Below are 22,162 nucleotides of genomic sequence, written 5' to 3'. Positions count from 1 at the left end.
AAGTATGTATACATTTTGTTTTATGTTAAACCCACGTTCAAACCAAAGTTAGTCAATACAAGTCCTTCCAAACAAGTCAAAGTCCAGATTCTGTGGAGTGTGTGTTTGTGAGTTATATCATGAGGCATGTTATCAGACCACAGCAGTGATAAACAGCAGATCGTATTTATTCAAATAATGCAATACTTTTTACATCAATGTTGTTTTTAAATAGGAAAACAGCTGAAAAACACATCAGACAACATAACGTACACCAACTGAATAATGATCTCCCATAGTACCCAATCATCAGAGAAAACTTCTTGTGCTTTTTTTTTTTAAAGTCGCTATACCCTCCTAGATCATTTGTCTGTATTTTAATTACTTTCCCATCTCTCTGCTCGAGTGCAGACAAAAAAAGCACAAGAAATGTCCGTTCATTTCTTCGCAGAGTACCATGCAGACGAGCCACGCTAACTTTGGTTGCTAAATACAGCAAAACAGACTTGATGCAACGATGGAAAATAAGAAGACTTCACATATTAAAAACGGTAGCATCCTTCTTCTCCGTAACGAGCAGTGCTCCGACTTTCACTCGTGAGATATGAGCTGAGTTCAAAGTGCCAAACACAGGTAGATGTAGTTCAAACCTCCTTCGAATGGATCAGGAAGTCAAACACTTTCAGGACAACAACTGAGGTTTACACGGAGTGGATGTTGGACTGAGGAGTGGTTTTAATTGATAGACATGGATTGTGGACAGTTATAATATCACTAATTGAATAGTTCTTTGGAAACCTGACCTATAAACTCTGCACTAAACCTCCATTTATTTGTCTTAAACTCTTTCTAACGCTTGTCTTAATGATGTGGTCGACAGGTGACATGATAATTGAGAATTTAGAACAAAATGTGCTTCAAATCTTTCTGGATATTTTACTTCTGGAAAATAAGTGACTGAACACCCGGAGCATGAGGAGACAGACATAATGTTTTTCTCTTCTTGTTAATTATTATGGGACATCCCAAACTCATCCATATAAAATACTGATTGTTTCCCATTTCAAGCTTTTAAAAAAAATCATTTTTCTGTGTGTTTTGGACAAATGGTATCCTAGAAAAATGCGTGTAAAAAGCTTTAGAAATACCTTGAAAGGTGAGCCTTCTTTGCACGACATGTTTTGATAATATCTCTAGTTCCTGTGGATTAAATACTGAAAAACACAATTGTGAATGTACTGTCGTAATTATGTAATTATGTAATTGATGTGAGCAATGCTCATTATGTTTGTGATGTCAAATCAATACGTTGTTCACGTTCTGTCAATTCATCAACAGGTGCTCTCCCAAGGTTGAACATTCACCAACAACAAGTTTGGAGTTCTTTCAGTTTGTCCAGGTGAGAATAAACCCCATTTCATACTGATATAAGAAAATGGACGATACTTGGGTCTGCAACTAATGGTTATTTTCATTATCATTTATCACCTTACACATAATCAAGTCTGTGATAAAAACAAAAGTGTCCCAGAGATTATTACTATTAAGAGTTTCAAAATATTGCTTGGAAAACACATTTGAAGACATCACCTTGGACTCTTGGAGGATTTATAACGGCCACTTTTCACTATTTTTTGACTTTTTAATAATGGAAAATGAAAATATGTTTTAGTTGCGGCCAAAACTACACGGGTGCAGATGTTCAGCTCTTTGTGGGTTTTTAAATTGCTCCTAATTGTATAACCGAAAAAGACAAAAAACGTTGTCTGGGTCCAAAGGAGCACAAATACTCTGTGTGTATACTGTGTAGGCTTGCTCAGTTAATGTGTGCACACTGTAGTTTGATTGACTTTACCCAGATATCTCTGCGCTGGATCTCCCATCTTTACACTAGTTAGATAATAAAGCAGACAATATGTTAAATGTAAGTAACCTGCTCGCATTCTTGACATTTTAATGCTTCATGCGTTTGGCTAAGAAGGGGCTGATTCCGGCACAACAGAATTGGCTTCGAAAGAAGAAGAAAAAAAATCGGACTTTTCAACGCAGCGACATCCACAATCACAGACCTGAGCCTTTAATGTACGACAGCGTGCAAGCGGAAACACAACTTCCCCACTTCAATACATTAGTGCCAGCGGCGGAGGGTAGAAATATGGCTTTTTGGACGGAGGAAGGGAAGGGGATTGAAAAGTGAAAAAAACCAAAACATTTCATATTTTTCTTTCAACCTCCGTCCTCGTCGACCATCCATTCACACTTAAGGCCATCTCTATTATTTCCACAAAGGACAGACACCCACTTAAATAATCATAAAAACAAATGTGTGAGTAATTCACCGGTGAGGACAACAAACAAACAAACAAAACGTCCATATTATAGAACATAATCCTCTATGTACAATGTCTCTGATCAAAACGAGATTTTTTATTATCAATCGGTCGCCGGACACGATTCATCAGGAAGGCATCGCGAGAGCTGTTATAGCAACTGTAAACAGCAAGAAAAGACGGGTGTCTTCATTCCCTTTAGAAACAACAAGCCGACACCTTCCCTGACACCCCTTTGTTTTTATTTGATAGCTTGTGTCTTTCTCCTAAAATATGCTTTCCATATCGAGCTACTTAATCGTACATCTTACCACAGTCATCACTCACAATCCTGGAAACTAAAAATCAACTCCAAATGTTTTCCTCGCCTGCAATGAGACATCAGTTAATCAATGCTACAATAAAGTGCTAAAGCAATGGCACGACTTCATTAAAAAACTCAAGAAATAAAAGAAAAATATAATTTAATGTTCAGCTTTTTAACTGACGTGCCTCGTTGCAAAGTCAAAGATGCTTTTTGTGCATCTGGGGTTGATTTGTAGTCTTTTATTCGATCAAAGTAACTAAACTAGGGAAAGTTATTTTAATTCAGAAATGATGACAGAAAATGTGAGAAAAAAAATAGGATGCGGGTCAAAAAACGACCCTTTTAAATAATCAGCTATCAATAAATAAGAACACCGACAGATCGAGTCTGAGGCCGAGAAAAGGTGCAGTCCAACATATACAAAATAAATCCCAAAAGAGAGGAAAGGTTTCTGCTTTCAATTTGCTGTTGGTGTGTCTTTGTTGCTGTTATGGAGACATTCACTGAGAGAGAAGAGTTCAGATTGGTTGAGAGCGGGAAGCAGGAAGAGACATCACACCCTGAGGAGGTCTTCGTCGCTGTCTTCGTCGTCCCGCTTCCTGTTTGCTGCCGTGTTGTTACCGTGATTAACGCCTGAGGAGCGAGGTTGGCTGCTCTTCCTGTCCTCGTCCTCCAGGAGGCCCACCAGGTCCTCGTCGCTCTCCTCCTGGAGTCAAACACATCGGGGAGGGGGTTAGTGAACAACATTTTCAGAAGATGGCACAGAGACACGTTATAGAAATGTAAATACAGAGAAAGGTCACACGAATCAGAATCTTTTTTTGTGTCCCAGGCAGAGGTTGCGCTGCCCGTTATTTTGACGGACAGGATCGTACAATTTCCGTCAATATACATTATCACCCGTCGGTCTGTACACAACTCTGACGGGGGGACGACGCACACTCGCTCGTGAACTGTTAGCGCCGTGTTATGCATGCCCACTGCACCTCGCGGGAGCGCAGCGTAAAGCACTCGCAGACATTTCAATGATCTGTCCGGCAAATGTAGGTTTGGAAACTATATCATATACTTTTGGCCGGGCATGCATAACACGGCATAACACCGGAGCCCCTCTGCGGGGAAACTTTGGCGCTGTTCCGACGGCTTTCAGTTTTTCCGTCATTGTTAAAAAAAAAAACGTCATAGACGGAAAATATTCGGTTAACCTCTGGTCCCAGGGGGAAATGTGGTTCGGTGGCAGTTGCTCGATTTAGAATAAAATGAAATGATATGATAAAGAAAAAGTTAAAGAAAGCAGATAGATAGATAGATCGATTAAGTAGATACATGTGTAGATATTTCAAACGACCCCTATGTACTTTTTTTATTTTATTTGACCAATTTCGTTCGGTATTTAATTTGCCATTTTTTGGCAAAACTTTTAATATAATGTGACCCAAATAAAACAATTTAAAAAAGAAAGCAGACGCAATATACAAACGTGTTCGAACGAGTTTGTAACTGAGACTGTATAAATAATAATACAAATTAAGATCACACATTTTTCAGATCAGAAACTTTTTTATTTCCCAGGGGGAAATGGGTTATGGGACAGTTGCTCGATTTTAGACTAAAATCAAATTATATCATTAAAGGAAAAGTGAAAGAAAGGAGACGCAATATACAAACGCGTTCGAAAGAGTTTGCTTCGAACACGTATGCCCTCTATAAAAGGGAACTGACCCCTAGATTCCACCGGGTCCGTCTGCGCCGCCGTTTTGTTCCGACTTCCTAAGGCGTCAAACCCCACCGGGCGCGTTTCAGAAGCTTGATTTGGGCATGTTTCCTGGACAGGCTACTTTGTGCAGACAAAGTTAGTAATAATTGTAATAGTCCAGTTATAAACGACATGAGTCAACGATGTGTTGCTGTATTTTAGTGGTAAAAAAATGCATTCATCATCATAATTATTCTATATAATTGACACAGTGCCTGTGAACCGGAGGAGAACGCTGGCATTTCTCCTCCTACTTGAAAGACTACGGAGGGATAGGGTCTGCAAAATGAGTTTCTTTTGGGGATTGACTGGATGCTCTGAACGTTCCACTTCCTGCTCGGCGCTATGCAAAGCCTTGCGTCGCGTCGAAAATAGACCAGCCGCCTATTTTTAGCGGAACCCAGCGCCGGGATGCTTCTGGGACGCTTCTAAGCCGTAAAGCGGTGGAATAACACCCATTGACTAGAGTGGCCGCGATCGCTGTGAACGCCGCGGCCGTTTATCCGTTACAGAGACTGAGCTCCAGGTAGGTATCCTGTCTGGTTTGAGCAGCAGGTAGAAACACCTGGACAGATGTCGTATCTCACCTGCAGGAAGGGGCTGTGACTGGCTGCAGAGAGGTGGGACAGAGCAGAGGATTTGACCCGGACCCCCGGGACGCTCAGCACCTCGTCCTCGCTGTCGTCGCTGTCGTCCTGCTCGTCCAGGGAGAACGAGCGCAGGCTGTCCGTGTTCACCGGCTTCGTTTTGATGTGGCCGTTTCCGTGACTACTCTTCCCCCGCTGTGAAGACGAGGAGGAAGAGGGAGGGCCTTCAAGCTCCTCCATCAGCCACTCCATCTCCTCCTCTCCAACTTCCTCGTCAACGTTCACCTGAGGATTACAAGTTGGTTCAAGATTCAAGGCTTTTATTGTCATGTGTACATAGCTACAGTGTACATCTTAGGTCACAGGCTCCTCCCACAGAGCAACACAATAAAACAGATAAAGTCAATTCACAGAAGTTCCGTCTTAATTCAAAACAAAGGGCAATAACCATCCAACAATTACTTTCTAGAATAATTGATAAGTTGTTTGGTCTATAAGATGTCAGAAAAAAGAGAGGGATGTCCATCACATCGCAGCAAACCAAGCTCCCAGGAAGTGCGCCGGGCTCTGAGGAAAATATTCGTTGTGGCCAAACGGCGGTACTGCACTTCCGTATCAGTCGCTGGGCCCGGAAACACTTTTTTCCATTGACTAACATTGGGAACGAGACGTCTGTAAATCGTTGGATAATTTTTTTGAAACTAAATAAACTACCCAGTATGAACGTTTGTAAAGCCCTTATTAAAAACATTCGTTCCTCAAGTTGTAAAATGTGCTAATAACGTTATTCTGAGAGTTATTTTCCTCGGCATTATGAACGCGCATTTAACCCACGGGACCGCGCCGCCCGGTACGTTCATGTGACGTGTTCAGCACTACATGAGTTTTACCTTTACCCATGGATGCACAATAAGAACGGATTATATGATTATATGAATACTTTCGTGACGTTTCGCTCTCTCAAGTTGGGCCATTTTGTCCTCATGCGCCAATGAGCAACTCTCATAGGAATGAACGCGGCCCCGCCTCCCACGCTGTATCCAGTTCTTATTATACATCCATGCAGCAAACTCACAAAGATATCAATTGAATATGATATAAACATTTCAAAGTCAGATTGTTATAAATAATTAGTTCAACCTACCTTGGAATATTTATAGGAGACTTGGTTGACTCTCCTGCAGCAGCCAGCCACTTTCTGGATCACCAGCTCTCTGTTGGGAGGAAATAAACAAGACAGACGTGTGTGAAGATTCTGCCAACATCTTTAAATGTTTTTCTGCGTTTGTCCCATGCTCCTGCTCTCACCTCCTCTCCCTCTTGTGCAGCAGGAGTCCCAGCAGGCACACGGTGAGACTGAGCAGCAGGGCGCTCAGCATCAGACTCATCGTCTGGCTGCGTCTGGCGATCACTGGAGTCTCACTGTCGTCGTCGTCGTAGGACTTTGCATCAATAGTTCTGCGAGAAAATGAAGAAGGCGAAGATATGTATACAGAAGATTTGTAGGGTATGTATGTATGTATGTATGTATGTATGTATTTATGTATGTATGTATGTATGTATGTCGGCTGCACAACGAGGGGTCAACAATGTGACACAATTAGTAATGTAATCTAATTATTAATCTAATATGTATATATGTTCATTTTCATTCATTTCTTATTTTATAGTTACTTTATCATTTTTATTTTTATCTTTGATTTTATTAATCTGTTCTGTCCTGTTTTTCATCCTTACCCTGTTGCTCTTAAACTACTGAATTAATAAAGGTGAGAGACAGACAGGTGAGAGACAGACAGGTGAGAGACAGACAGGTGGAGACAGACAGGTCAGACAGAGAGAGACAGGTGGAGACAGAGAGAGAGACAGATGGGTGGAGACAGAGAGAGAGACAGATGGGTGGAGACAGAGAGAGAGACAGGTGGAGACAGACAGGTGGAGACAGAGAGAGAGACAGATGGAGACAGACAGGTGGAGACAGAGAGAGAGACAGATGGGTGGAGACAGAGAGAGAGACAGGTGGAGACAGAGAGAGAGACAGATGGAGACAGACAGGTGGAGACAGAGAGAGAGACAGATGGGTGGAGACAGAGAGAGAGACAGGTGGAGACAGAGAGAGAGACAGGTGGAGACAGACAGGTGGAGACAGACAGGTGGAGACAGAGAGAGAGACAGATGGAGACAGACAGGTGGAGAAGAGAGAGAGACAGATGGGTGGAGACAGAGAGAGAGACAGGTGGAGACAGAGAGAGAGAGACAGATGGAGACAGACAGGTGGAGACAGAGAGACAGATGGGTGGAGACAGAGAGAGAGACAGATGGGTGGAGACAGAGAGAGACAGGTGGAGACAGACAGGTGGAGACAGAGAGAGAGACAGGTGGAGACAGATAGAGAGACAGATGGGTGGAGACAGAGAGGGAGACAGACAGGTGGAGACAGAGAGAGAGACAGGTGGAGACAGACAGGTGGAGACAGAGAGAGAGACAGATGGGTGGAGACAGAGAGAGAGACAGGTGGAGACAGAGAGGGAGACAGACAGGTGGAGAGAGAGAGAGAGACAGGTGGAGACAGACAGGTGGAGACAGAGAGAGAGACAGGTGGAGACAGACAGGTGGAGACAGAGAGAGAGACAGATGGAGACAGACAGGTGGAGACAGAGAGAGAGACAGGTGGAGACAGACAGGTGGAGACAGAGAGAGAGACAGATGGGTGAAGACAGAGAGAGAGACAGATGGGTGGAGACAGACAGGTGGAGACAGACAGGTGGAGACAGAGAGACAGACAGGTGAAAGAGCCGTGATTAAACGCCATCATGTTCCAAACCACTTCAAGGATTATTTCTGAAACAGTCTGGAGCTCAAAGGCTTTCTCTCTTGCCGGTTATACCACAAGGTGAGTTCCTTTTTACTTCCTGCTTCTTCACACACATGCTCTCCAGTACAGGTTAGCTCTGAGTGTTAGCGATGCTAATGTAAACACCGACCATATTACGTCCAAAACAGTCGGGCATTGTTTCTGATAGCAACGTTTCTGATTGGGCCGTGGGTCCACATTTCAGATATTACGTCATATCGGACGCAAATCTGGATCAGCTCCGTTGTTCTCCCGTTTTTAGAGATTTGGGTACGGAGGAAAAGAGAGAGGGTTTTATTTTCTGACGCTACGTGAGTTCCCTGACACACCGGGGACACATGTTTATGTATAAAAGACATCACAAAGTGCATTTCGCATGATAGGTCCCCTTTAACTCACGTGAGCCCACACACAGCATCCGTGTGCCACACAAACAGATACTGGCACTCGTCCGTCTCCAGCATGAACTCTGGGATGCCGACGCCTGCCGACGGGTTGCAGTGGAACATGATGGTGGACGACACCATTTTGGTTTTCTCACGTCCACAGGCCGACTCCGAGGGCACCATCACGTCCAGGTTCCCTCCTGTAGAGACGATAAGACATGAAGTTATTGTTAAATGAATTCGATATGTATGTTATAGGATAACAAGAGATGCAGCGAGAGGAGATTGAATTATTCCACTCAGGAAAAGTTATTTCAGTCAGTCTTCATTTTCTGTTAAAGCTGCTCAGCGATGGAACTAAATCCCATCTACAATCAGAGGCTAAACTACATTTAGTTTATTTAAAGGTCACCTATCATGCTATTTTTAGGCAATAGCATAGGTCTCAGATATATAAAAAACATGTCTATGAAGTGTTTTGCTCAAAATACCAAACAGATCACCCATTCTAGCCATGCATCATATCCCTCTATTCCACTTCCTGTTTCTAAAGGGCTGATTTGGGGGATAAAGCTTTACAAAAATAAAAAAATTGATAAAATAAAAAAGTAGGGGGCTGAGCTCATGTGGGACCCGGTTCCTTTTTACTTCCTGCTTCTTCACACACATGCTCTCCAGTACAGGTTAGCTCTGAGTGTTAGCGATGCTAATGTAAACACCGACTATATTACGTCCAAAACAGTCGGGCATTGTTTCTGATAGCAACGTTTCTGATTGGGTCGTGGGTCCACATTTCAGATATTACGTCATATCGGACGCAAATCTGGATCAGCTCCGTTGTTCCCCGTTTTTAGAGATTTGGGTACGGAGGAAAAGAGAGAGGGGTTTATTTTCTGACGCTGCGTGAGTTCCCTGACACACCGGGGACACATTGATGTATAAGACATCACAAAGTGCATTTTGCATGATCGGTCCCCTTTAAAACCAACTCAAAACACGGTTAGTGAGGAATCAGCTCTGCCAACACTTCTGCTCCTTAAACCCACTGTCTGTGTTTTAACATGTTCTTTTGTGTTATTTGTTTTGTTTATTGTTTTGTTTTTCATTTTGTATTAAGTATTCCAGAAATGTATGTTGCATGTTTTTATTTGATGGTATTTACTTGTTTAAAATGAAATGTGTCTTTAGGTTGACTTACAAAATCTGTCCAGGGACTCTGGATGAAAAATAACCTCTTGGCTAACTCTGGCACAGAAATGTTGATTAATGTGCACTGTGTCCAGTTAAATAAATGAATACATAAATAACTAGGATCAACACATTTTCCTGATATGGTAAGTTAGTGACTAAACTACCTTTGATGTAGTACTTGGCCTTGCTGGAGGATCCGATCCTGCGTCTGTACGTTGCGTTGAGTTTGACCTGACAGATGTTTGCTCCGATGCAGGTGGACAGCGAGGGGTTGGTGATGCCGGACAGCTGGATCTGGTACACGTAGCGGTCGCCGTTCGGACGGATGTCTCCGGACGCCTCGTGTTGGCTGAGGGGAGCAGGGGGAGAGAAAGGGTGTAAAGCAGGAGTGCATACACTTTTCCCTTGGAGAGCCAAAACTGATTCTTTCTCTTGTTTCTTTATCTCTAATGTATTCTATTGCATTATGAAATTATTTTTTGTAAGTGTTTTTGAGTACTTGGGAAAATCCCTATTTTTATTATTATCATATATTTATTATGCCTTTTTTATCTCACAAAAAAATATGTATTTTATAATTTATTTTATCCTATATATATTTTTAAAAAATATATATAAATTACTGTTTTTGCAAGAAAATCTAGTGAGTCAAATCTAATCCAATGTTGGGCCGCCCTGGTGTAAACAGACCAACACCAAAATCTTATTTCTGCAACAAGGTGGGACACATGTACATACACACTACATGAAGACATGTACAGAGATCAGCATTAAAGGTCCCCTAGTATACTGTTTTTCATCAATATATCACAGCTCTCAGATATATACAGAGCCTGTCTCTGATTGGCTGAAACACCAAACAGATCATTGCAGCATTACCCATAATCCCCTCTGTTTCAGCCCTGTTTCAAAAGTGCTGATTCTCTGTCTGTTACTTTAGATGAAAATAAGGAGCCCCTCCCACGCCCCTCTGAGAGACATCTGGTTAAAAAGAACACATTAGCCGATTTCAAACCAAGTACTTCGTGCCCCGGCAATTAGTACCCCAGGGCACAAAGTACCAACCGCGTTCACACCGGAATAAGTCCCTGAGGGAGGATTAGGCAAATGAAGCCGCTGACGTCACTTCTTCTTCTGCTGCTTTGGGTTTACTGGCAGGCCGCAAACCACTTCACGGCGTATACTGCCGCCCAAAGTCCCCGGCCGGAAGTCCCCGGAGTTGGGGACTGGCTTCAGTAGAAGCTGCTGGGAGTCCCAGCAGCTTCTACTGAAGCCTTCCGAGTAAATCGCCCGAACGCCGACACCTCCTCATCTCCACCGCTCCCATGTTTTTTTTGTGTTCCCATTAGTTATTCTCTCTCCGAATACAATGGCGGCTTCACAAAACTTTTCAGAGTTTTATGGGGCGTGGTTTGCAATTCGCCCAGCCAATAGAAATTGGTACTTTTTTGGTACCACCTCTCTAGCAGGCACGAAAAATGGGGGTAAAAGTTCCCGGCACTAAGTACTCTTTTTGGTGTGAACGCAACATAAGGGGTACTAACGGAACTAAATGGGAAAAGTACGGGGAAAAGTAGTCCGGTGTGAACGCGCCTAATGGTATTCTGGGAGGAGATGCAGGTGATAAGGTGGGTGGGGGGGGGTTACCTTGGTTGGTGATTGGCTAATGGTTACACAAGACAACACATCGTTATGACATCATAAAGTGGCCAAAATCTGATCAGCTCATTTTCAGACAGGTTTTTATAGAAATGGATCAAAAAGAGAGAGAATCTTTGTTCCTGAAACTTTCAGAGTGTCTTTACACAGAGGGGACACATGTTGATGTAGAAGAGACATGAAGAAGAGGGGACACATGTTGATGTAGAAGAGACATGAGAAGAGGGACACATGTTGATGTAGAAGAGACGTGAAGAAGAGGGGACACATGTTGATGTAGAAGACGAAGAAGAGGGACACATGTTGATGTAGAAGAGACATGAAAGAGGGGACACATGTTGATGTAGAAGAGACATGAGAAGAGGGACACATGTTGATGTAGAAGAGACGAAGAAGAGGGGACACATGTTGATGTAAGAGACATGAAGAAGAGGGGACACATGTTGATGTAGAAGAGACATGAAGAAGAGGGGACACATGTTGATGTAGAAGAGACATGAAGAAGAGGGGACACATGTTGATGTAGAAGAGACATGAAGAAGAGGGGACACATGTTGATGTAGAAGAGACATGAAGAAGAGGGATACACATGTTGATGTAGAAGAGACATGAAGAAGAGGGAGACAACATGTTGGATGTGAGAAAGAGACATGAAGAAGAGGGGACACATGTTGATGTAGAAAAGAAGACATGAAGAAGAGGGGACACAGTGTTGATGTAGAAGAGGACATGAAGAAGAGGGGGACACATGTTGAATGTAGAAGAGACATGGAGAAGAGGGGACACATGTTGATGTAGAAGAGACATGAAGAAGAGAGGACACAATGTTTGATGTAGAAGAGACATAAGAAGAGAGGACCATGTTGATGTAGAAGAGACATGGAGAAGAGGGGACACATGTTGATGTAGAAGAGACATGAAGAAGAGAGGACACATGTTGATGTAGAAGAGACATGAAGAAGAGAGGACACATGTTGATGTAGAAGAGACATGGAGAAGAGGGGACACATGTTGATGTAGAAGAGACATGAAGAAGAGAGGACACATGTTGATGTAGAAGAGACATGGAGAAGAGGGGACACATGTTGATGTAGAAGAGACATGAAGAAGAGGGGGCTCTACTTCTCACCTGAAGTAGAGCACTCCGAGGCTGAGGCTAGCTCCCGTGTCGGGGACCTTGATCGTCCCGTTCACCATCTCCACCTCATGCTGCTTCACCGCACACGCCGAGCGAGTCTCCCAGCCAATCACAAACTCACAGGAGGCCTCATCAAAACTGATAGCACAGAAACAGATAGCATCAATAATCATAAGGTATTCATATAGCAGCTTTAACAGAAGAAGGTTAGTGCTTGGTGGCAGATTGAGTAGTTCAGGACCTTTGTGAATTTAAAACCAAAGGAAGGAAAAGCTAATGCTGTGAAACCGTCAGGTTAAAGTTGAAACAAGTAATATTGTATTTGGTCAAGTAAAAAAATCCTTTGAAAATATACTGCTAATAATAGACTGCTTTCATCTTAATCTAAACATGGAGATATAGAAACATTTTTTTTTACATAAGAGAGCTGAAGAAAGACAATCAGACATTTCTTAACTACAAAACTTTTTTTATCAACAAAATCAAAGTGTGCTGAGTTATGTTTGGCAATGCACGCCAAAGTAAGCTTAAACCAGAGAAAGTTTAACTTAACACAGAATATTCTGTTCTGCCATTAACAGGCAGTTAGCAAGTGCACGCGAGTGTAGTTCATTGTGAGTCATTATGAGAGGTGCAATGACGCAGATTGTGAATATGTAACAAAATCATCTCATCCTGCTTGTTTCATTTTTTTTTTTTAAATACCCCTTAATTTAGTTATGATCCAATCCAATTAAATAACACCTTAAAGCTTGTTTTCTAACAGATCCAAGCTCTTTCATGTGGGATTCAAAAGGATCTTTTCACAAACAGGTGTGTGTTCTGTGTACCTGATGAGGGCGGGCTGTCCCACAGTGGAGCCGCAGCTCAGCTGGATCGTAGTCTTTCGCCTTCACGCCGTTTCCACACACATCGTCTCCCGCTGAGTAACTCACTGAGATCTTTCCATCTGCAGAGGTGGTTTGAGATTATGATCAGGACATTTTCTGATATACACAAAAAAACACAGCTATAAGAAGATTAACGAGTAATACCAAAACAGCACCTACAGGTAGAGGTAAAAGCTTACGAAGCTAGGAAAGGTAGGTAAGGTAAGACCTGTAAAGGTTAAGTATATAGGCTTTTTGCACTACTTTGTATTTTATTATATATGTTACATTGTTGGAGGAGCTCAGGTCAGAAGAATGTCATTGCCATTTCTACACTGTAGTTATGTGCATATGACAATAGAACTTTTGAATCTTGAATCTATAGTAATTTAAAGGTCACCTATCGTGCTATGTTTAGGCAACAGCATAGGTCTCAGATATATACAGATATATACAAAACATGTCTATGAAGTGTTTTGCTCAAAATACCAAACAGATCACCTATTCTAGCCATGCCTCATATCCCTCTGTTTCACTTCCTGTTTCAAAAGTGCTGATTTGGGTATAAAGCTTTAAAAAAGGAGGGGTCTGAGCTCATGCGGGACCCGGCAGCTACTGTCTAAACTAAATGCTGCCGTGATGAAACGCCATATCATGGATTATCAAGGATTGTCTCTGAAACAGTTTGGAGCTCAAAGGCTTTCTCTCTTGCCGGTTATACCACAAGGGGAGTTCCTTTTTACTTCCTGCTTCTTCACACACATGCTCTCCAGTACAGGTTAGCTCTGAGTGTTAGCGATGCTAATGTAAACACCGACCATATTACGTCCAAAACAGTCGGGCATTGTTTCTGATAGCAACGTTTCTGATTGGGCCGTGGGTCCACATTTCAGATATTACGTCATATCGGACGCAAATCTGGATCAGCTCCGTTGTTCCCCGTTTTTAGAGATTTGGGTACGGAGGAAAAGAGAGAGGGTTTTATTTTCTGACGCTGCGTGAGTTCCCTGACACACCGGGGACACATGTTTATGTATAAAAAGACATCACAAAGTGCATTTTGCATGATAGGTCCCCTTTAAAACTAACTGAAACAAAAATAAAAAACTTCGATTAAATATGTTCAATATTTTCAATCCTTTACATTTGTATTGCCAAAATTAGTAATTGATTTGTGGATCTTTTACAGATATTCCCTTATGACCTCAGTTACCCACCAGTGTAGGTCATCTGCTGGGTGTAAACCTTCCCCAGAGTGTGTGTGGCTCCTGCTGCGGAGCGCCGGCACACAGTGGCTCCTTCAGGACATCCTGTGAGCCCGCCGTGGATCCCCTGACACAGGTTGATGTAGTACCTGAGGAACACAAAGGAGAGAGGTACGGTAAGTTTATTTATATAGCACATTTTATTATATAGCAAGTCAAAGTGCTTTACATTGTCATTAACACTTAATAAGAAGACAACAGAAAGGAACACAATAAATAAACATAATGGAATAACAGGTTCATAAAAACCATGCATAAAAGACAACATTGTAAATACAGTAGGTGCTAAAACAAGTTAAAAGACTTCTGGGTAGTTATGTGAGTTACAAGTGATTTTCATTTGGGAGCAGTTGGGTTAAACACGATAACAAAGGGTTTAATACAATAAAAAATGTAGGCGAATTATCACAGATGAGTGAGGGGGTACTTATAGAATGGCGACCAGCTCAAGGGGTACACGAGACACAAAAGGATGGGAACCACTCTAAACTAATGTAATCTTGTGAGATCAGACGTACGAGTCTCCGTGGTGGCTGAACCTCCAGGGCTCGGTGAGGGAGGAGAGGGTCCGCAGGTCGAAGGTTTTGATGCTGGCTGACCAGCTTACACTCCATCTTCACGGGAGGACACACAGCGCTGGTGCGCCACTGGAAGGTGGCCGAACATCCCGCCGTCTCTGAGAGCAGCTTAGGAGAGCCGTGGCCCTCCGACTGATCGCAGCTGAACAGGATGGAGGACTGGCGCTTTCCAGAGGCTGCAGGATTCAAAGATTCAAAGGGTTTTATTGTCATGTGCACAAAGCTACAGAGTAGAGATGGCAATGCAATTCTTCTGATCTCAGCTCCTCCAACAATGCAAACATATATAAAATACAAAAGAAAAAAGTAGTGCAAAAAGTTACTAGAATATGATGTGTACAAGAACAGAATATTAAATTAAATAATGTAAATTAAATACGGTTTATTGCGGTGATAACTATTTATATAAATTCGTTTATTGCAAAATGACAAACAGGAATGTTTATCGGGGCGCTTAGCAGAGCTCAGGTGTTTAGCAGAACATGTTACTCAGAAAGGAGAGAAGGAATGGGGATTTTAATACAATGCAACTCAAAAAAGCATTTTGAGAAGGTTTAAACAAATGAGAAAAAGTTGAGGTTTTCTAATTTAGTATCATAAATGAGCACAGATTTCATTTAAGTTAAAACAACTATTGACATTTTCAAATGTGCTACCTGCTCTGTTAAACTCTTGTGACTAACTGAATCACATCTTGAGACCTAAACCTCAAAAGTAAGTGATTCGTTGGATTATTAAAAGGATAAGTGGACTAGTCGATTAAACGTTGCTACCCTTGCCAGATGGGAAGAAGTACTAGTGGGTTTAAGCCCTTTCTTGCAGTGAAATGTCATGTCTTCTTACTCAATGTTCATCAGCTACCAACAACGCCCATTTAAAAGGGCTCTTATAAGACACACCATGTGTTTTGGAAAATGCTTAATTAAAGATTAAATCTGTTTTCTGAGTTTTTTCTTACATAAAGACGAGTCAAGAATATAAGATAAATAAATGAAACCGAAATGAGCGGTCACCTGCGTTGCAGATCCCCCACTTCTCGTCCGTGTCGTAGTTGGCTGTCGTTGCGCACCACATCCTGCCGTCAGACCGTCCATCTTTGGTGCACTCGGTGGTACGACTTCTTCAGGAAGGTGAAGGGAACAAACACAACGTCGCCATCATCTGTCACTACAAAACACACAAACAATTAAAATACTTAAAAAAAATACAAATACTTTAAAAAAATACTTTATCTTTAAAAGAAAGGTCCAAAGCCAGATTCTAGTCGTTTTAATAAAAAACAGACGTACCTGGTGGGCATGGATCCCCCCTCCGTACTGCATCAGCACAGCCTCCTCATCGTGTTTGAAGTCCATCGTCATGGCCTTGCTGATCCCAAAAGACGAGGCGGACTTCTCTGAACCAGAACCAGACACCCTGCAGACGGCACTCTGCTTACAGGCCGGCTCTGTCACTGAGCCGCAGACGTTGATGTGGTAAATGCTGGAGTTCACAGGTACCTGACATACAGAGAATTCACTTTACTACCTTATCATATCTATAGACGTACACCTAAAAGCAATACGAGGGAACACACGTGAATAACTGGAGTTCATTTTGTCTGACTTTACCTTCACGGCAGGGTTTCCGCTAGGATTATTTCTTGCCGGTGAAATAATTTATTTTACCGGCCAAATTTGAAACTTACCGGTCATGTTTCAATAATAATAATTGAGTAGCAGAGTTTCCGTTAGCAAGTAATTACCGGACGATGACCGGATATGCTGATGTTTAAAAGTCAGTTAATGGGGCTTCAGTTTATAATCGTAACAGATCGAAAAGTTCAGATTCATTTTTCAAAAAATGCTTCTGTTTTGAATTTACCGGGTTTTAATAAATGTTACCAGCTAAAAAACGGTAATTACCGGCTAACGGATACCCTGCTTCACGGATAGAAAATATGTTATCTACAATAAAAGTATGAACTGAAGGCTTATAAGGGCAATTTAAAGTAAATGGGGGAGGGGAGTAATATTACAACATGTAAACTCAGAATTTTCATAAACTTAATGTTGCTTAAAAAAATTATATATAAAAAAAAATATTGTTTGGGATTACAAATGTAAAAACTGACTATTTTAGTGAAAATAATTCAAATCTACTCAGAGATTATAAACTCATACAATTGAAAGAGAAAACTCAGAACCCTCTAATAATCTAAGATAAAGAATATATTCATGTACAGCTCAAGTCAGATATATTTTCTGTGAATAGTCACATCGATGAGGCTCACCTGGACTTGGCCAGAGAGGGTGGAGAGGTCGAAGGTGAACTGCAGCTGGGAGTCAGTGAGCTGGCAGCCGCTGGTGTTGGTGTGGGTGGTGTCCGAACACACCAGAGGGGGTCGCCCACATCGAACAGATTACACACACTGCTGCAGCCTCAGCATCTGAGGAGAGCCCTGGATGAAGATATAACAGGTATAGGTATGGAAGTTAAGAAATGCATTGAAATTGTTAAAAACATCGTCAGAGAAGCAAAAAGACCTGTGGCATGTGTAGGTAATATCATCTTCTGTTAAAGGATTATAAATACAACATTTTGATAATGAATGGAAACGTTGATAATAAAGCCAAAATATTGAGATTAAAAACAAAATGTTTTAAATAAAAAAAACTGGAATAATGAGAATAAGTCTACATTTTTAGAATTAAGTCGTACTACTACTATTTCAAAAATAATGTAAAAATGTAAAAAATGAATGACTTGAGAATAATTTAATCAAAGTGTTTCTGAAAGTTTAACACAAAAATAGTTTGGAGAGCCCTGGATAAAGATATAAAAGGATAGGTATGTAAGTTAAGAAATGCATTAAGATTGTTTTTTAAAAAATCGTATAAAAGAAAAGAAAAAGTGGATTTTGCTCAAATTTTAAGTTTTGCTCAAATTAAAAAAAAAAATCTTCCAAATGCCAAATATTTAAATAATCTCCCTCCTCTCTCACTCCCCCCCCTTTCTTCCTGTCCCCCCAGTGTCAGACTGACCAGCTCCAGTCCCTCTGGCAGGTGAAGATGATGGTGGAGGTGTAGTTCTGAGCATGGTCAGCTGCACACTGCGTGGAGCTGCTGTACGTGATGGACACTTCTCCTGAAGCGCTGTTGATCTCAGGACCGCTGGTCGTACCGCCCGATGTCCTTCAGGAGACAGACAGAGAGCGGTTAACCGAGAGGAGAGGAAAAAGGAAATGTTAGTGAAAGAGGACAGGAAAGAAACACATCACACATTGAGAGAGAGGACAAGAAGTGAGGATCATTAGATTCTAATTGAGATTTACTGCGTGACATAAACACATTTTTATTATGCAGAAGTCAATAAGAAAGTTCTCATTTTTAGAAATAAATATTGCCACAACTGATATCTAGAAATACCTGAAGTCGAATTAGAGTCAAATATTTGTCACGGTTTCTTGTAGCCCCTTAAGTAAAAAGATCTACCCAAACTGTATGCAAGATTAAAAAAAGAAAACTAATAAGATAAGATAATATAAGAACTACTTTATTGATCCCAATTTGGGAAATGTTTGTGTTGCAGCAGCATAAAAAAGACATGGCCTGAAGAACAGCTGAACTTGCAGACCCTCCATATCATATTTAAAAACGCAAAAAGTGGTCTATTTGTGCCTCTCGATGGTATGTAGGGTACAGCAGCGTTTCCGCAGGGGGGCGTCTTGCCTCATTGTCCAACAAAAAAATAAAAAATTCGAGAGAAGATCGAGTTTTTATCGCTTGAAATGACGAAAGGACCTCTGTTGGAGGGGCAAAGGAGTCTGGTGGGATTCTTTTCGCCGCCAGCAAAGCGTGTTCCTGTGACGGAAAGTGTACTGCCGGCGAGCCTTGACGGGGGGGTGCTAGTGGAGCACGTGCGTGAACTGCGAGCGCCGTCTCAGCCCTGGTCTGGCGGAAACACTGAGGTACAGTATAGTTGTGTTTGTGAGTGTCTCACCACAGGGGGTCCATTATCAGGATCTGAGCAGACGGCCGCTCCGGGGGGGCAGGTGACCCCGGGGATCGGGTTCAGAGGCTGACAGATGTTGATGTAGAAGTCTGGAGATCCGTCGTCTTGGCCCACGGTGTCATCTGAAAGGACAGAATTGGGAGAGAGGGAACATGGAACCAGTAAGTCAACTCCCTTATTTAAAGACAGCGTGGAAGAATCACGAGACAAGAGATTTGAAAAGATATATAAAAAAGGGGTTAAAAGGTTAAAGATCAGCACATAGAAGTCTCAGATCCAAAGACATGGATTTGGGGGTCGTAAATGCAGACCAGTTACCATTACTGTAGAAAACATATTCGCCTTTTCATCAATCTGCTGAGCAACTTAATCAATGCAACGTAACAATTCGCTTGCTATCGATTCTGCAAACACAGTACAGTTTGCTTAAGGTAGATGAGTGTGAAGCTTTCAATTGACTGTCTTTGACACCGCTAGCAAACCCCTTGTTGCTATATTATCCATCCATCCATCTTCTCCCGCTTATCCGTGGTCGGGTCTCGGGGGTAGCAGTTCCAGCAGAGAGCCCCTGGCCACATCAACCAGCTCTGACTGGGGGGTCCCAAGGCGCTCCCAGGCCAGCGAAGAGATATAATCCCTCCACCTGGTCCTAGGTCTACCCCTTGGTCTCCTCCCAGCTGGACGTGCCTGGAACACCTCCCTAGGGAGGCGCCCAGGTGGCATCCTAACTAGGTGCCCGAACCACCTCAACTGGCTCCTTTCGACGCGAAGGAGGAGCGGCTCAAACTCCGAGTCCCTCCCTGATGACCGAACTTCTCACCTTATCCCTAAGGGAGACCACCAGCCCACCCTGCGGAGAAAACCCATCTCGGCCGCTTGTATCCGCAATCTCGTTCTTTCGGTCATGACCCATCCTTCATGACCATAGGTGAAGGTAGGAACAAAAATGGCCCGGTAGACAGAGAGCTTTGGCCTTCTGGCTCAGCTCCCTTTTCGTCACAAACGGTGCGGTAAAGCGACTGCAGTACCACTACCCGCTGCTCCGATTCTCCGGCCCATCTCACGCTCCATTGTTCCACTCACTCGAGAACAATATTATATTTTCCTGTAAAGACTGTGTTTTCTTCGACGGAGGAACCTCTAGAAGCTTCCAACAGCACTCAGCCTCTAACAATGGTCCGAGAGGTCGCTCTCCACGTCTCTGTATAGAAGCAGCGAAGGTCAACAGTCTCAGAGGAGAGCGACTCGCATGCATTTACCATGAACAAAAAGCCGAGAGAAAGTTGCATAACTGAACAGAGTGTGACTTCTTTCTCTGCCAGCGAAGCCATTTTCTCCATTATATATCTTCACATAGTCGTTTTCTCACAGTGATGAAAACCTTGGGCCCACCGACCTGGTTGCTGTGTAGTATCCGCTGACATGAATGAAGAGGAGTCAGGTCGATAAGAGCGGAGCCGTTCTGGACTGAACACTTTACCTGGAAGATGAAAATATTTGTCAGTGCTACATTCGTGTAGAGAACAGTAAAAGCTTGTATGCCTCACACAGCCAGACTTAAACAGAAGAATGGAACAATTTGTATTCCACACAATGGCAGCAGGAAGACTATTTTCTTCTTCTTGAACAATCCCACGCCTTCGACAGCGCCACTTAATTGAACGCTGCATTCCTTTGATCATCTTGAGAAGCTGATTATAGTCCACCTGCACACACTGTACACTCAACAGAAATGCAATTTTCCCGGTGAATTATCCAATTTAATAAATTAAAAGGATGAACTTCTTTACAGTATCTCATCATTCTGTTGGGTTTGATGTCATAACTTCACATACATTTTATATTTCATTTACCGATGAAAGGACTTCAAGATATTTCTTTGCTTTGTTGAATAAGAATGGATTAACCGGAAGTTGAATTACTTGTGAAAAAAACGATTAAGTGGCTACTACTTTAAAGAGTCCTCTCCGTGCTGAATGTTCAGGTGTATATCAGTATGTAAGTGGTCTCTACTTTAAAAGAGTGCCTCTCCTGCTGATGTCAGGTGTAGATCAGTATGTAGTGTCTCGACGTTTACAAAGAGTCCTCCTCCTGCTGATGTTCAGGGTATATCAAGTATGTAGTGTCTCTACTTTAAAAGAGTCCTCTGCCTGCTTGATTCAGGTGTAATATCAGTACTATGTAGTGTCTCTACTTTGAAAGAGTCCTCTCCTGCTGATGTCTCCAGGTGTATCATCAGTATTGTCTGGCCTCTACTTTAAAGAGGCCTCTCCTGCTGATGTTCAGGTTCATATCAGTAAACTATGTAGTCTCTCTACTTTAAAGAGTCCTCTCCTGCTGATGTTCAGGTGTATATCAGTATGTAGTGTCTCTACTTTAAAGAGTCCTCTCCTGCTGATGTTCAGGTGTAATCAGTACTATGTAGTGTCTACTTTAAAGAGTCCTCTCTGCTGATGTTCAGGTGTATATCAGTATGTAGTGTCTCTACTTTAAAGAGTCCTCTCCTGCTGATGTTCAGGTGTATATCAGTATATAGTGCCTCTACTTTAAAGAGTCCTCTCCTGCTGATGTTCAGGTTCATATCAGTACTATGTAGTCTCTCTACTTTAAAGAGTCCTCTCCTGCTGATGTTCAGGTGTATATCAGTATGGAGTGTCTCTACTTTAAAGAGTCCTCTCCTGCTGATGTTCAGGTGTATATCAGTATGTAGTGTCTCTACTTTAAAGAGTCCTCTCCTGCTGATGTTCAGGTGTATATCAGTATGGAGTGTCTATACTTTAAAGAGTCCTCTCCTGCTGATGTTCAGGTGTATTTCAGTATGTAGTGTCTCTACTTTAAAGAGTCCTCTCCTGCTGATGTTCAGGTGTATATCAGTATGTAGTGTCTCTACTTTAAAGAGTCCTCTCCTGCTGATGTTCAGGTGTATCAGTATGTAGTGTCTCTACTTTAAGAGTCCTCTCTGCTGATGTTCAGGTGTATATCAGTATGTAGTGTCTCTACTTTAAAGAGTCCTCTCCTGCTGATATTCAGGTGTATATCAGTATGTAGTGTCTCTACTTTAAAGAGTCCTCTCCTGCTGATGTTCAGGTGTATATCAGTCTGTAGTGTCTCTACTTTAAAGAGTCCTCTTTGCTGTAACACTTTACATTTCCCCCGCCGTGAGACGAATAAAGGTTTTCTGATTCTTTGCACAGACAAATACACAAAGCAACTTACTGGCTGTTCGCAGACCAGGGGGGTGTGTGGAAAGAGAAGAAGTGTGTGCAAGTC

The 22,162-nt window shown here is 42.3% G+C and overlaps 1 protein-coding gene across 1 annotated transcript; it reads right to left on the bottom strand.

Annotated features, from left to right (window-relative positions):
• Nucleotides 1–144: 144 nt before the first annotated feature.
• On the bottom strand, nucleotides 145–19,015 carry igf2r (insulin-like growth factor 2 receptor). Its single transcript, XM_034197106.1, has 15 exons — nucleotides 18,881–19,015; nucleotides 17,923–18,072; nucleotides 17,172–17,339; nucleotides 16,189–16,398; nucleotides 15,913–16,066; nucleotides 14,840–15,075; nucleotides 14,274–14,410; nucleotides 13,018–13,136; nucleotides 12,179–12,325; nucleotides 9,555–9,739; nucleotides 8,213–8,399; nucleotides 6,268–6,417; nucleotides 6,104–6,173; nucleotides 4,960–5,244; nucleotides 145–3,322 (listed from the first exon to the last, which is right to left on the bottom strand). The coding sequence occupies exons 9-15, from the start codon at nucleotides 12,244–12,246 to the stop codon at nucleotides 3,170–3,172; spliced, it is 1,098 nt and encodes a 365-aa protein (XP_034052997.1). The 5' UTR covers nucleotides 12,247–12,325; nucleotides 13,018–13,136; nucleotides 14,274–14,410; nucleotides 14,840–15,075; nucleotides 15,913–16,066; nucleotides 16,189–16,398; nucleotides 17,172–17,339; nucleotides 17,923–18,072; nucleotides 18,881–19,015; the 3' UTR covers nucleotides 145–3,169.
• Between the last annotated feature and the right edge of the window lie 3,147 nt (nucleotides 19,016–22,162).

The sequence above is a fragment of the Gymnodraco acuticeps genome, unplaced genomic scaffold (assembly GCF_902827175.1).
Source record: "Gymnodraco acuticeps unplaced genomic scaffold, fGymAcu1.1, whole genome shotgun sequence".
Lineage (NCBI taxonomy): Eukaryota > Metazoa > Chordata > Actinopteri > Perciformes > Bathydraconidae > Gymnodraco > Gymnodraco acuticeps.
The sequence above is the reverse complement of the archived record's forward strand: the minus strand, read 5'-3'. Positions and strand labels throughout refer to the sequence as shown.